The sequence below is a fragment of the Kogia breviceps genome, chromosome 14 (assembly GCF_026419965.1).
Source record: "Kogia breviceps isolate mKogBre1 chromosome 14, mKogBre1 haplotype 1, whole genome shotgun sequence".
Taxonomy (NCBI): Eukaryota; Metazoa; Chordata; class Mammalia; order Artiodactyla; family Physeteridae; genus Kogia; species Kogia breviceps.
In genome coordinates, this window is record NC_081323.1 from 3,304,762 (window position 1) to 3,320,076 (window position 15,315).

The window sequence follows — 15,315 nt, forward strand, 5'->3', positions numbered from 1 at the left end:
ATCATAAGTCTAAAGTTTCTTGAGTTTATACATGTCTGCAATTTTGTACTGAGTTTGTCATTCACTGACTGAGTGCCTGTAAGCAGGTTGCCTTTTTTAAACCACACTTTTGTCCTTTGCAATATGGAGATTCTGATTATGATAATGACTAACACTCAGGATTTGTGAGGATTATAACGCTCCTAGCACAATGCCAATTCCATTCTATTTTGTATTTACAGATGTTTAAATGTATAATTTGCATTTCAGGAGCTGAATAAAAAGAATATCCAAACTGTTTCAACCATTTTGGTTTCTTTTGGAAGATGTGGCAAAAATATCAGTATATTGGGGCAAGCTGGACTTCTAACTATGATAAAACAAGGACTAGTCCAAAAGATGAGTATAAAATATGTAACATATTTCTTTGAGGGAAATATGATTAAAGGTGTGTTTTCTAATTAAATGGTTCAAATTGTTGGAAAATAAATTTGGGAACAGTATAAAACTTTGAGATAAAATATTTTTATAACCTGTGGTATATGTTAGAAAAATAAAGATCACAAGGGAACTATATATAGGGTCCTTGATAATTGTGTGAATTTAAGGTCACAAGACTCCCTAAGGCCTTTACTTGCTTTATTTTCTCTTTAGCTCATCTTAATCACTATCTAACTTAATTTACTTTTCTTTTTATATCGTTTATTATTATCTATTTCCCATTTTAGAATGTAGGATATTGATTTTTTTCTGTTTTGTTCATTGTTGTATACCCAGCACCAAGAACAGTGCCTAAAACATAGTGTGTACTCAAATGCCTGAGTTAATAAAAATAAAATAATACCAAAACATTTCAAATAGTAAAAATGGGGCTTCCCTGGTGGCGCAGTGGTTGAGAACCCGCCTGCCGATGCAGGGGACACGGGTTCGTGCCCTGGTCCGGGAAGATCCCACATGCGGGGGAGCGGCTGGGCTTGTGAGCCAGGGCCGCTGAGCCAGCGCATCCGGAGCCTGCGCTCCCCAACGGGAGAGGCCACAACAGTGAGAAGCCCGCGTATCGCAAAAAAAAAAAAAAAAAAAAAAAAATAGTAAAAATGCCACAATAATCTAATGTGTAATGATAATTTATTCTTTATCTATGAATATGAATGTACATGAACTAAGAATTTGAAGGGGGGAAGTAAAGGTTTTCTACTTGGAATTGGATTAACTTCATCCATTCCCATCTAAAAAATGGGAACATATAGTGAGTAAGTAAAAAGCAAAAACAATGATGGTGTTTAAGAGCATAAACTTATTTTGATACAATACTGGAATTTTAATTTTTAATGTTTCTTATTATTATTTTAATATTTTAGTGTTTCTTATTATTATTTTAATGTTTCTTATTCTTAGGTTTACTGTTTGTATGAGTACATTCTTAAAATTATTAAAATCGAATTCATAGTAACTAATGTATATACATTTCTTTTTCTACATGGTTGCCTGGTTTGAAAAATCCAAGGAGATTATTCTGAGTCAAGGAAATTCAAAAGATGAAGCTGTTATAAATATGATAGAAGATTTATTTGATCTTTTGATGGTAACAATCATATTGATTCACTGATGTTATAAAGCATGTGTTTATTTAAAAACAATATGTGTTCTATATGCCCTGAGACTAAAAGTCACTAACAGATTGGTTAGTGCATTTATCCTGATTAATTAAGTTAATACATAAAAGTTAAATAATTATGTGGTGAGTTCATATGTAACCTGTTATTTTAATACTATTTGTAATGGTTTATGATATAAGATAGTAAGTTTTAAATTAAATATTATTCACTTTCAGGTCATACATGACATCGATGATGAAGGTATAATAAACATTTTATTTCTACTGGAATAATAATTTGCTGTTAGAGTTTTGGTATAATCTTGCAATTCTTGTAGTATTGTCCTAATATTAGGAATTCATTACCTAATTCAGGGATCGACAAATTTTTTCTGTAAAGGGTCAGATAGTAAATATTTTAGGCTTTGTGGGCCAAGAAAAAAATTGATGGTATTATGTAGGTACTTATTTAACAAGAAAGAAAACAAATTTCCGTAAATGTTTTATTGATGCAACTCAAAATATAACAATAATTGAGTACAGTGTTTTTGTAATACAGGTCTGCTAATGAGAATAGCACTCTTTATTAAGAAGATGACATTTCTCTTAAGGTTCAGAGTTAGTGTTTGCTGTTATAAAAATTAATTGCAAATATTCATTTGTTCATGCTTATCTGTAGTGAAATTTTGTGTATATTACATTAGAAAACGTCTTTTCATGCAGTTAATGCCAAATACTGATATCAGTTCATGAGCATGATTTTTAATTGAGCATATTCATCACTTGGAAAGCATTTATAGAATTATATTAGACTTTTTTCTTTTTTTTTTTTTTTTCTTTTTTTTTTTTTTTTTTTCTTTTTGCGGTATGCGGGCCTCTCACTGCTGTGGCCCCTCCCGTTGCGGAGCACAGGCTCCGGACGCGCAGGCTCAGCGGCCGTGGCTCACGGGCCCAGCTGCTCCGCGGCACGTGGGATCCTCCCGGACCAGGGCACGAACCCGCGTCTCCTGCATCGGCAGGCAGACTCTCAACCACTGCGCCACCAGGGAAGCCCGACTTTTTTCTTAATATTTGCTTTTTAGAATGCCATTGCATTGCAGATTAATCACTTTCAGTTGAAGGTTGGGGGAAGCTCCTCAGTTGCAGAGTTAAAATGAATTTTGAAATAGGGAGATTTCCTTTGCACCTACATCAGCGTCCAGAAACACTGCTGGATCTGTAGTCAGAGCTTGGAAAAAATATATCCCCTATAAATTTGTTGTTGGAAATGGAGATGTCATTTCTTGTCTCAGCTTTTGACAGCCTAGGAGATGTATAAAGCAGCTGGACATTACTTGTGATTCAAATGACCTTTGTTTCATTGAAATAACTTTACTGAAGTATAAGTTTCCCATATACGCACTAATTTTGCCTTGGACTTTGGTGTTGAATTCATTAAGAAACACTATCAACTCTGCAGGCCAAGCTAATTACCAAAGCCATTCATTTAGTGGTGGCTAATGATGGCTAAGTTCATAAGAATGAATGAAATTCACCTGAGACTACTGGTTCAGTAAATCATGATAGATTCACATATTTCCACAGAGTACCTGCTGATGAATACAGCCATACAAAAAGGGACAGTGAGTTGGATTTGGTTTGTGGGCCATAGTTTTTCCTTGATCTCATGAAACCAAATTTTCAGTAGTACTCGGAGAGTATAGAACATGTTACAACTCATCATTTCACTTGTGCTTGGCAGTGCCTTATGTCAAACAATAAACTCAAGTTATTTTATCTCTGTGTTAGTTGAGAAAGAATTACCTAGGATTGGTAATTGGGGCTGGTGAATTGTTTATAAATAAAGGAACAGCTAATTGCTTCCAAAACGTTTAAAAATGTCAATTGCTATTTATTTCAGTAGTAGTTAATGCTACCTTTTCATTGGTTTCTTTGCAATTAACATAACAATCTAGTCTGAATTCTTAAGTTTTAAAGGGAGAAAATAGTCTTAAAGCACCAGTGATTATGTAGTGATCCAACTGTTTTTAAAGTAAATCACTTTATCTTTTCAAGTAATTGAGTGATTTTCTTTCTTTTAACGTAGTCACTTTGTAAAGTGCATTTTCTTTTTATTTTATTTATTTATTTATTTATTTTTTTGTGGTACGCGGGTCTCTCACTGTTGCGGCCTCTCCCGTTGTGGAGCACAGGCTCCGGACGCGCAGGCTCAGTGGCCATGGCCCACAGGCCCAGCCTCTCCGCAGCACGTGGGATCTTCCCGGACTGGGGCACGAACCCGTGTCACCCGCATCGGCAGGTGGACTCTCAACCACTGTGCCACCAGGGAAAGCCCCTAAAGTGCATTTTCTGTTGCAGAGTTGCCATTATTTAAAATTATTTTAGAAATCTGCATCATGAATTAGCATGTAGCAAATTCCTCTTAATATACTTAGTATTAATAAAGCTTTATTTTTTGAGAGAATAGTGTCAAATTTTAGAAATAGGTCAAGATATTTAGATCTTCATGAAGTCCGGAGATGTTAATGGCCGTTATGGAATTTTGGAGGTATGACTATAAATTACTGAGGCCAGTTTTCATAAAAACCTCAAATTAGACGTTTCCAGTTTTGGACTGTATTTATTTATCCAAAAAAGTAATACTGCTTTAAGTGCCTCAAAGGAGAAGCTGGATCTGGGGTTATTCCTTTGCCAGAGTTCAAATCAGTCACATCTGTTTGAATGGTTTTTTTTGAAGTTACATATCTAGTTAATGGCAGAACCAGGACTGAATTTCATGCTTCCTGGTGCCCAGGCCAGCCCATGGTCCTTCTTCTGAACTGAATTAGTATGTCCTCTTTCCATTAACACATATAAGATTGTCATTTAAAAGAGTTTAAAATATACATTTGTCAATAATTTACTTTTATTCAGGTAAAAGGCAAGTAGTGGAAAGTTTCATACCTCGAATTTGTGCCCTGGTTATTGACTCAAGAGTGAATATTTGTATTCAGCAGGAGGTAAAGTCATTTTTTAGATTTTCTTTGAAAACTTAAAGAGAAGGTGAAGACAATTTGGTAGCAATTTATCAAACTGAATAATTATTTTATCTTGGCACTAAATTATCATGTAGTGTATCTTTGTTGTCTTAATTCATTGTCTGACATGATGAAATATATTGGGTTGGCCAAAAAGTTCCTTTGGTTTTTAAGTTAAAAAAAGAGATGCATTTTCACCAAGGACTTTATTGAACAACATATTCACCGTTTTGTTCCACTACCTTCTGCCATTTTTCAGGCAACTTGATAATTCCATCTTCCCAAAACTTTTTACCTTTTTGAGCAAAGAACTCTTCTAGGTACCTTTTACAGTCTTCCAGGGAATTGACATTTTTTCCTTTAAGAGAATTTTGTAAAGACTAAAATAAATGGAAATCCGAAGATGCTACGTCTGATGAATATGGCGGATGAATCAGAACTTCCCAGCCAAGCTGTAAGAGTTTTTGCCTGGTCATCAAAGAAACATGCGGTCTTGTGTTATCCTGATGGAAGATTATGCGTTTTCTGTTGACTAATTCTGGACGCTTTTGGTCGAGTACCGCTTTCAGTTGGTCTAATTGGGAGCAGTACTTGTTGGCATTAATCCTTTGGTTTTCGGAAGAAGCTCATAATAGAGGACTCCCTTCCAATCCCACCATATATGCAACAGCACCTTCTTTGGATGAAGACCGGCCTTTCGTGTGGTTGTTGGTGGTTCATTTCTCTTGCCCCAGTGTCTTTTCCGTTCCACATTATTGTACAGTATCCACTTTCAATCACCCATCACAATTTGTTTTAAACGGAATGTTTTCGTTACGTTTCAGTAGAGAATTGAATGTGGAAATACGGTCAAGAAGGTTTTCTTTGCTTGACTTATGTGGAACACAAACGTCAAAGCAATTAACCTAACCAAGCTGGTACAAATGATTTTCAGCGCTTGATTTGTATATTATGAGTATGTCATCTATCTCCCGCGTGGTACAACGTTGATTATTCTCAGTTAATGTCTTGATTTGATCGCTGTCAACTTCAACTGGTCTACCCGACCGTGGATCATCATCCAGGGAGAAGTTTCCAGCACGAAACTTCGCAAACCACTTTTGACATGTTTCATCAGTCACAACACCTTCTCCATTCACTGCACAAATCTTTTTTTGCGTTTCAGTTGCATGTTTACCTTTCTTGAAATAATAAAGCATAATATACCAAAAATGTTGCTTTTTTTCTTCCATCTTCAATATTAAAATGGCTACACAAAAAATTCACCGATTTTGGTAAGGTCTTTTTATTTTTTTTTAAGTTCTTTTTAAATGCACGCTGATATGACAGCTGTCACAATACAATCTAACAAAATTGCTTAGAATGAAGTTAAAGACAACTAAGCGCTACTAGGCCATCTTATGGAAAAAAAAAAACGCCAAACACACCTTTTGGCCAACCCAATATTACCTAAATATGTATTGAAAATTCATAAGCATGTGGGTTTATGTATATATATATATATATATATATATATATATATATATATATAGCTCATATGGAAATAAACTATACCATCTAGATATTAGTAGTTCCTAAGTATATAAATGCTAAAAATAACCTGTATTAGTATATATGTATACGTGTGTACATGTGTATAGTCATAAGAACAAATATTAATAGAGTAATATTTTTTGCTTATTTAGTTCTTAGAATAATAATAAACATGGCATACTGCAAAGAGTATAACTGCTTTAAGTACAGGAATCATGGTATATTCTATTTTTGATATCCTGTGTTTTATGTTTTTTTATATTCACTATTTTATACTTTATAGTCTTTCCTCCACCCTTCTTTCCCTGCATAAGATGCTGTGATTAAGAAAAAATAGGCTTCTAAGTTTGTGTATCTATAATATATCTCTAAGTACTTAATGTTTCACTGAATATATAAAGTTAATGGATTATGTATTTTTCTTTTCTAGACTCTAAAAAAAATGAATGCTATGCTGGACAAAATGCCTCAAGATGCCAGGAAAATACTCTCTAACCAAGAAACGTTAATTCTCATGTAATAATTTGTACTATATTACTTTAATTAGTGGTTCAAGTCAAGAATTTAAAGGATGTTTTATAAGGCAAATAAGGCAACCATGAGTTGATTAATAATTAAAACTGATAAACTCTTGTAGGTTTCTAATATAATTTATATATACATTTTCTGCCAAAGTCTGTGATACTAATCAATTGTAAATTTTGGTGAAGTTTTTGTCCCCCAAACATATGAGCTTTCTAGTTAATTGATACTTGTCTAGTATATAACCTGTTGTTTTGATTCACAGGAGTAGTATGGGAGAAAGGATTTTAGATGCTGGAGGTAAGTCTGTTTTTTTCAAAATGTTCATATTTGAAATTACTCCAAATTTATTAATAGATTATAATATCTAATTAGTCAAAATAATATTAACATTATAATGTAGTGAAATTATGTGAGGGAATTATAAACTGTGTATAATCAAGCAATTTTTAATTACCTTAATAAGTAATTAAAGGATAAATATCTGTGGGACTAAAAAAATAAGTATGATAACAGGAGTTGTCAAATATAATTTGTGCCTAATGGTAGGTTTTTGAATAATAACTTATTTTTCAAGTAGATTTGGATTCCTTTTGTGAAGAAATTTCTTAAATGTATTTTATGAAATTAGAGGTTTAATATTCTTGGGATTGATAGATTTGTTTGTAAACAATGTTTTTATTAAAAGAGCTCAAATTTTCTTTCCTAAGTTTCATATGAGAAAATTTTGACGTAGGGATTTACATATAGAACAAACCTCTGGTTTAAAGTACTTTAAAATAACTGTAACTATCATGATATGCAAAAGGAAAATGGATTACCTGTGATTTATAGACTTTTGTATGAGTTATTTTGCAATTCACAACTCTAATAATGGAATGGAAGAATCTTTGAACATTTAGTAGTCTCTTTTAAATATCCTTAAAAAATTTTTTTTTTACTCCTTTCTTCTATTAGTAAACTTATTTTGTTATTTGGGCTATATTCATGCCTGTAATGATGAGATGTTTCTAATCTATATGAAGAAAATGTCAAAAGATGAGTAAATTACACTACGTTCCTTATTACTCTTGCTTGTTCTAACAACTTATGAAATGTATTGACTTTTATAAACTTTAATTTTCATAACTTCAAATAATACATTAATTTTTTTTTAAAAGATTATGACTTGCAAGTGGCTATCATAGAAGCTTTATGTAGAATGACCACAGAAAAACAAAGACAAAAACTGGCATGTCAGTGGTTTTCAATGGATTTTATTGCTAATGCATTTAAAGGAATTAAAGAGTCTGAATTTGAAACAGTAAGTAGTATAAAAATAACAAATTAACAAGTTTTTTTAAATTACTATGTTTTTTAAAAGCTCTCTCTTTTTTAAAAATTAGGATTGCAGGATGTTTCTCAACCTTGTAAATGGCATGCTTGGAGACAAAAGAAGGTAAACAATGCAAAATACAACCATTTAATGATAAAGAAATAGAGCTCAAGAAAGAGCACACAATGGTAGGCTGAAATAATCCTCCACTGGTCTTATTTTGCTTTGTACCTTTTAGAGAATACATTTTTATTTAATTAATATTAATAACTTTGTCTAAAATTGGTTTACTGTATTTCAGAATTGCATATGTTATAAATTTGGTGTTTAAGGAACAATAAAAATCTAGATATAAATATTGAGCTACCTCCTTTGTACACATACTGGAATAAAAATATATAGCAAACATAAATCATCTTCTTTTATAATTAACATATTGTAAGGATGTTCTTTCTGCAGTTATTTAGTCTCAAGAATGGTCATAGAAGGCTAGGTAATACAAATTTTTATCACTTTTGACAATGACAGAAGAGGTATTTTTGTAGTGCAGTGCCTGGATGCTTAGGACACATTGGATTGAATGAGTTCACATTTAGTTTACCTGCTAAGGAAATGAAAGATAGGGTGAGGGTTGTGCACAGGGAGTCACACTATTTGGATTTGAATAACAGGTCCCCCTCTTCCTGTTCTAATGTTGGACAAGTTATTTAACCTTACTTGCCTCAGTTTCCTTAGCTGTAAAATAAGAACACTAATAGTATCTACCTCATATGTTTGTTGTGAAGATTAAATGAGATGGCTATACACTTAGTACTTATAGTAGTATCTGACCAAGAAAGTATTCAATGAATTCAGCCATTTTTATTAGCAGTATTATTCACTTCTACTCTTCTTTTCCCATACAATCTTATGGGAACTTCCACTATATCAATATCACTAGTATAAGCTAAATTAGGAATCTCTGTTCATAGTCGATAACATGAAAAAGTAATTTGGTGCAGTCACTTTAGTCAAAATGGTAGGTTGAGTAGTATCCTCAAAGTAATATGCTGTCTTTCGGAAACAGATTTCCCATGAACTCTCACTTTAAAGAGTAATAAAGAAGGAAATATGATTTTATTTAAATTCTTGTCACAACTGCCTGATTTCCTTTTGATCCTAGGTGTGATTTGTATGGCAAGTCAAAATTATGCTGTTAAGGCTTATTAATTTTTTCTTTAATTCAGACTACTTTTTATTTCAGGGTCTTTACATTTCCTTGTTTATCAGCATTTCTTGATAAATATGAGGTAAATTTTAAATTTAGTGTGTGTTGTTTTAGTTATTAGATGAATTTTGATGCAAAGGTCAAGTGAATTGTAGGTTACAAATTAACAAGAACATTAATGTTAGTCATAATTAGATCACAAATACAGCTGGTCTGGTATTCTGGATCTAAGTGACATTTTATGAGATGGCACATTTGTAGCCAAGGATAAATGAAATATAAAGGTTGTACTTCAAATTTTCTTACGTTTCCTTAATCAAGCCCATTATTGTTTATCATTCGTGAATATATTCAAACATGAAAATATTTTCACCTTTTATTTGTACTTGAAATATTTGTGATTTTTTTGGAGCTAGCTAATTTCTATGTAAAATATTAAGCAGCATTTCTTTTGATTGTTTCTAAATTGATTTAAATGCTGTACTTGCATGCTCTTTATCTTCCCGTACCTTCCAGCTCTACTCTTTTCTTTTAAAAAAAAAACTCAATCATGAATATAACATCATAATTTTCTGTTGTCACTTTTAAAAGCAAAGTATATTCTAGCTTTATATGTTTATTTTATTAGTTGCAAATACCATCAGATGAAAAACTTGAGGGATTTTGGATAGATTTTAATCTTGGGAGCCAGACTGTATCATTCTACGTTGCTGGAGACAATGATGTAAGCTTTAGATACCTCTGTACCATTTTATGTGTGTGTGTGTGTGTGTGTGTGTGTGTGTGTGTGTGTGTGTGTGTATAATGTTGTAATTCAACTTAAGAATATGGATTTCTTTGATTATTTATTTTCTCGCTATTTTAATAGATTTCAATGTTAGCTCTAGTAATTTTGATGAGCATGGTAACCTATCAAGTTAATTAGAAATGAAAATTATTTCTGATGTCTTATTGCAAGAGAAAAATGCTAAAATTTAATACTAGTGTTTAAATATGGGCTTTTCAGAAATTAATTACATGTTAATGATTAAAATTTAACATTCACATGAACAAAGTGAATTGAATCTAGAAAAGACAGCAGTTACTCCAGTACAGAATCACTCAGTTAAAAATAACATTATCAGATGATGACATATGTTCTTACCTTATTCTTTCATAGAATCTTCTGTTTGAAAATAGTGATGGGTTAATTCTCTTTTTGTTTGTTTACATCTTTATTGGAGTATAATTGCTTTACAACGGTGTGTTAGTTTCTGCTATATAACAAAGTGAATCAGCTTTACGTATACATATATCCCCATATCCCCTCCCTCTTGCATCTCCCACCCCTCTAGTTGGACACAAAGCACGGAGCTGATCTCCCTGTGCTTTGCAGCTGCTTCCCTCACTAGCTAGCTATTTTACATTTGGTTGTGAGGGATTGATTCTTATGGTGGTACTTAGAAGTGAATTTTGGTTCTTTTCTTTCTGTGCTATATTGTAACTATGTTTAAACTTTCCAACCAGGTGGTATGTTTTCTACTGACCTCTTTTTAACCTGAGGAAAATTCTTGAGGCCTTGTTTCCAAATAGCCACCACTTAATATTTGCTACATTTGCCTACTTCTAGCTCAAACTGTATGGCCAAGATCTGAGTAAGAGTTGATTTGCATTTACTAATCTGATTGCAGCTGCTGATAATACAATGAGGCTTTAGTCTTTTTAGTCTCTCTCTTGTAAAATCCTTCCTTTTGTTCCAGGTAAACTCTTTATAGAGGAACATTAACCAAATGCCTCTTAGGATTTCCATGTACCTTTATTTCTTTTTAGAATGCTTAATTAAAATTGACTTCCAAAAACTAGCACTACTTCTCAGGGGTACTGATGGTTTTCATTAGTGTATTTATTCTTGTAGCGTTTTTAGGTGTATTTTTAACTGGATTTTCTTCAGGAAGTGGACTTTCATTTTGGGAAAAGAGGATAGAATAGGACTGATGTGGTTCCTGACTTCACTTGGTCTAATGGATGATTCAGACAAGAAAATAAGTAATTTTAGTATTATACTTGATAGGGATAGTATAAAATGCATTTATAAGTATTAAATGCCTCCTATTTTCCTGTCACTGATCTAGAGATGCTGGGAGAGAATTCTTCCCAAAGAGATATTTAGACTCCTCTCCCCTCTGGATTTCTATAGCAGTAGGGCATTCTCCCTGTCTTCAGGGTTACTCTCCTCAAAGCCATTCTTCCATATTGTGGCTGCTTAAAACCCTCCCTTTGTCTCTTTAACATGGTGTTTGAGGGCCTTTATGACCTGGCCCCTGACTATTTCTCTGATAATCAGACTGTTCTCTGTGCTTACTGTATTCTAGACACCTTCTTTTTTTCTTTTCCTCTAGATCATGCTCTTTTCAAGTCTTTCTACTTGCTGGTTCTTCTGCTTAGGAACCTCCAGATCTTTGCGTCTTAGTTCCTTCCCAGTTAGATTTCAGCACAAATGTCACCTCCTTAAAGAAGTATTCTCTGGTAACTCAGTCTGAAGTAGCCACCCAGCCACATTATATCACACTGGCCTCTTTTGTTCTTTTATAGTAGTTATTGCTACTTAAAATCCTTTTGTTTATCTGTTGTTTTTTCTGTTTTTCCCCCCGTAAAATATAAGATTTATTAAACCAGGGACATGTCTTTTTTCATTTATGGCTATTCAAAGGCTCATATTTATTTTAAGAATGAATATATAGAATACTCAAAGAACTGAAAGATACATAGTATGGTTAGTGCGTAGAGTTCAAAGGATATTGGAAAGAAATAAGGCAGGCAGTATAGAGCCAAAGAAGGATTATAAGTAGGAGGCAACATCAGTTCAGTGAATATTTAATAAGAACTTACTGTGTGCCAGATATATGCTAGACACTGAGCATCACATTCATGTAAAAGATTCTCCTGGTGGGGATGATCTTGGAGAGGCAGCAGTGAGTGGTGGCATGAAGCGAGATCTTAATTCCCTGCCCAGGAATTGAACCTGGGCAGCCTGGATGAAAACCAGGAATCCTAGCCACCAGACCCCCTGGCTCTTGCCCCCAGTGAAAAATGCATTTCTTACGGAGGCAAAAACTGTAAAAAACAAACAAACAAAACAAAACAAAAAACAGGTACAAAGTTCATTATTTAGAGACATACCACACAACTAGTGGGAGAGCACACAGAGAAACACTTTGTTTAGTTAAGATGGAAGCAAGGCAGAGATGCACACCCAGAGAGCAAGGGTGTGGACCTCCTCCCTAATGAGGAGGAGTGCAGTAAAGAGGTGGTTAAGTCATTTATATAGGGCAGTTCTTCCTGGTCTTTGTTTACCTTTGGCCAATTATCTGGTTTCTCAACACCTGACCTGCCCTAGGACCCTCCCCAATGTGTGTGTGCAACTTTTTTCCAAGGTGGATTTCAGCCCAGAGGCCTAGGGGATGGCCTTAGCATCACATATTATGGGGTGGTACCCCCTCCTTTTTGAACCCCAAGGAGCCTTTCTGTGCATGTGCAATGTTTCCCTTGCACCAAGGATGGGAAATGCATGATGTCTTGATCTTTTAACAGGGTTTAGCCACTCTCTGTCCCTGCCATAAAAGTGTCCAATGTCCAGTTATCTACCCTGTTCCTGTTGTTGTTTCTTATATGGAAGTGCAGATCTCAAAATATAGACTGGAGTCCGGTCATAAGTATGTAGTCTGGAGCTGGTTTGTCTCTTGCCTCAGGAAATGTAAACATGGGGGTTGGGGGTTGTATTGAATGTCCCACCTGGAGCCCGTCTTCTTCTTACCCCGGGAAGTTGGAACAGGAGGCCAGTTGTAAATGTCTAGCTTGGGGCCCACCTATCTCCTGGCTCAAGGAGAACAGATTAAAAAGGGACAAGACCAGAGGCAGTTAGGAGACTTGTAGTAATCCAGGTGAGAGAAATCATGGTGGCAGAGTTTTGGAAAGTGACAGTGGGGATGGATGGAAGTGGGTGGTTTCTAGAAAAACTTGAGGAGGTAGAATTGAGCAGACTTGGTAGTTCGTTTGTAGTAAAAAGAGGAAGGATTAATAAAACTTGGGTAACTGGATGGATGAAGATGCTGTCACAGGTGGATCAGTTTTGTAGGGGAAGATGATGAGCTCAACTTTGGATGTTTTGATTTGGTGGTGTTGGTGGGGTATTCAGCTGAAGATACCTTGTGGGCAGTTGGATATATTGGTCTGAAGTTGAGGTGAGAGAACTGAGCTGTAAGTGGAGATTTAGCAGCTCTCTGTATATAGATGATAAATAAAACCATGGGATTTAATGAGTGTCTACATGACAGAACTGTGAAAAACACAAATTTATACAGGATAGGTCAAAGAGACTCTAGCCTGAAGGATACTTGACGAATCAGCCAAAAAACCACAAATTACAAGGGTATCATGTTATAGAAGACAAAGGAAGGGTGTTTTATGAGCGGAAATGATGAACACTGTCAAAACACGTTAAATAAATAAAAACTGGTGACCCATGAAAGAGCAGTTTCACTTAAGTGATGAGGATTTAGGCATTCCTGGAAAGTTGAAATATTTGTAGAGGAAGTAAAGACAAGGGAAAGAGAACAGTAGAAGCTAAAGTGAGATGTGGATTCAAGGGAGGGGTTTTTGTTAGGTACTTTAAGGATAAGAGTTTTAAAGTTGATGGCTGGGGTGACAGAGATTAAATAAAAAATGGAGGTCAAGAGGAGGAGAGTGTAATAGAGGGTGAGTAGGAGGTGAAGATGAAACAAGTGGGCATAATATATCGGTAACTGTTGAAGCTGGGTACAGGCATATTTTGGATTCATTATACTATGATTTCTATTTTTTATAATCTGTTTGAAAATTTTTATAATGTAGACATTTTTTTCAGAAGGAAAGCTTTGAACCAGGTGCCTCCATGTATGAGGGAGAGTCACTTTAAAGTTAGTAGATGATAACTGATAGGTATGTGTGCCAGCTGGCGTGTGCCGCAAAGGAGCAAGGTTTTTACACACAGAGAAATGTGAAGCCGCTCAAAGTGTTGGGGAGAGAGGAGACCAGCCCTTTCCTGCCAACCCTGAGGTTTTGAGGTCTGGGAGAATTAGCACCTTAACTGGAGAAGGCTATAATTATAATACTAGTGGTGCCCTCAGAGTATAGACTGGTTTCAATTAAGGCAAATAAGTGAGGGAGTTAGTGAAGAGATTTGAGGATTTCGCAGAATTTCTATACAATGAGTGGTCCTTAAATAGCAAAAGAATTGGATTTATTTTCATCATAAGATTACTAAAGGTTTTAGGATCCCATCTTTTAGGAATGGTTCTAATTTTTACCATGACTTTTTTGTGTGAATTCATACTATTTTATTCACTTATACAAATTTTCAATGAAAATACTTGGAAGGGGAAAACATTTTAGGTTATTATTCACATGGATTCAGTGTTTGAATCTAAGGACAATCAATTAATGAGTGGGAATTGGGGGATGAATATGATCACACAACATTTCAAAGGAAGAAATGACAGGATTTGGTAATATTTTTTAAAAGGGTATACTCTAATAAGTATGAATGGCTAGTCATTCTTTGCTTTTGCTTAAGAATAGGAAACCATAAAAGTAGTCAATACTGTCATTTACTTTTAAGAATGAACAAATAGATTAAATATGGCAAGTATAATATATTATCTAGTCAATTGATGGAGCCAGAAATGTGTTATATCAACTAGTTACTTAGTGATACTTAGTAAAAAAAATAATAATAATAATAACCTTTATTGTTTGTATAACTTTACATGGTGTTTAAAGGAGCTTTAAAGCAAGAATGAATTATTATTTATGATCAAAACCTGTTTTTAAATTTAAGAATCATCAGTGGGAAGCAGTCACTGTACCTGACGAAGAAGTACAAATATACAGCATTGAAGGTATTAAACTTGTTTTCTATAACTATCTTCTTGATTCTGTTGGAGTAGAAGTTGTACACTCTATGGAAAAACACAATAGACTGATGAAAGCAGATCAACATTTCCATATGTTCACATTCATAAATTTGATAGTTCAGTATCATCAAATTCCCTGACCCCACATTTCCCCCAATGTCTTGTATTTATTTCCTTCTCTCTCTAGTCTGAAACCCATGATCAGTCACTTTCTTGTC

The 15,315-nt window shown here is 34.3% G+C and overlaps 1 protein-coding gene across 1 annotated transcript in view; it reads left to right on the plus strand.

The window, feature by feature from the left end:
• The window catches only part of SYCP2 (synaptonemal complex protein 2), a 66,330-nt gene that overhangs the window by 1,643 nt on the left and 49,372 nt on the right, over positions 1-15,315 (plus strand). Inside the window, 11 exon segments of the mRNA XM_067011842.1 lie at positions 250-378; positions 1,457-1,561; positions 1,811-1,835; positions 4,487-4,572; positions 6,554-6,639; positions 6,911-6,945; positions 7,806-7,948; positions 8,031-8,083; positions 9,204-9,249; positions 9,796-9,891; positions 15,022-15,082. Coding sequence (XP_066867943.1) covers positions 250-378; positions 1,457-1,561; positions 1,811-1,835; positions 4,487-4,572; positions 6,554-6,639; positions 6,911-6,945; positions 7,806-7,948; positions 8,031-8,083; positions 9,204-9,249; positions 9,796-9,891; positions 15,022-15,082 — 865 coding nt within the window.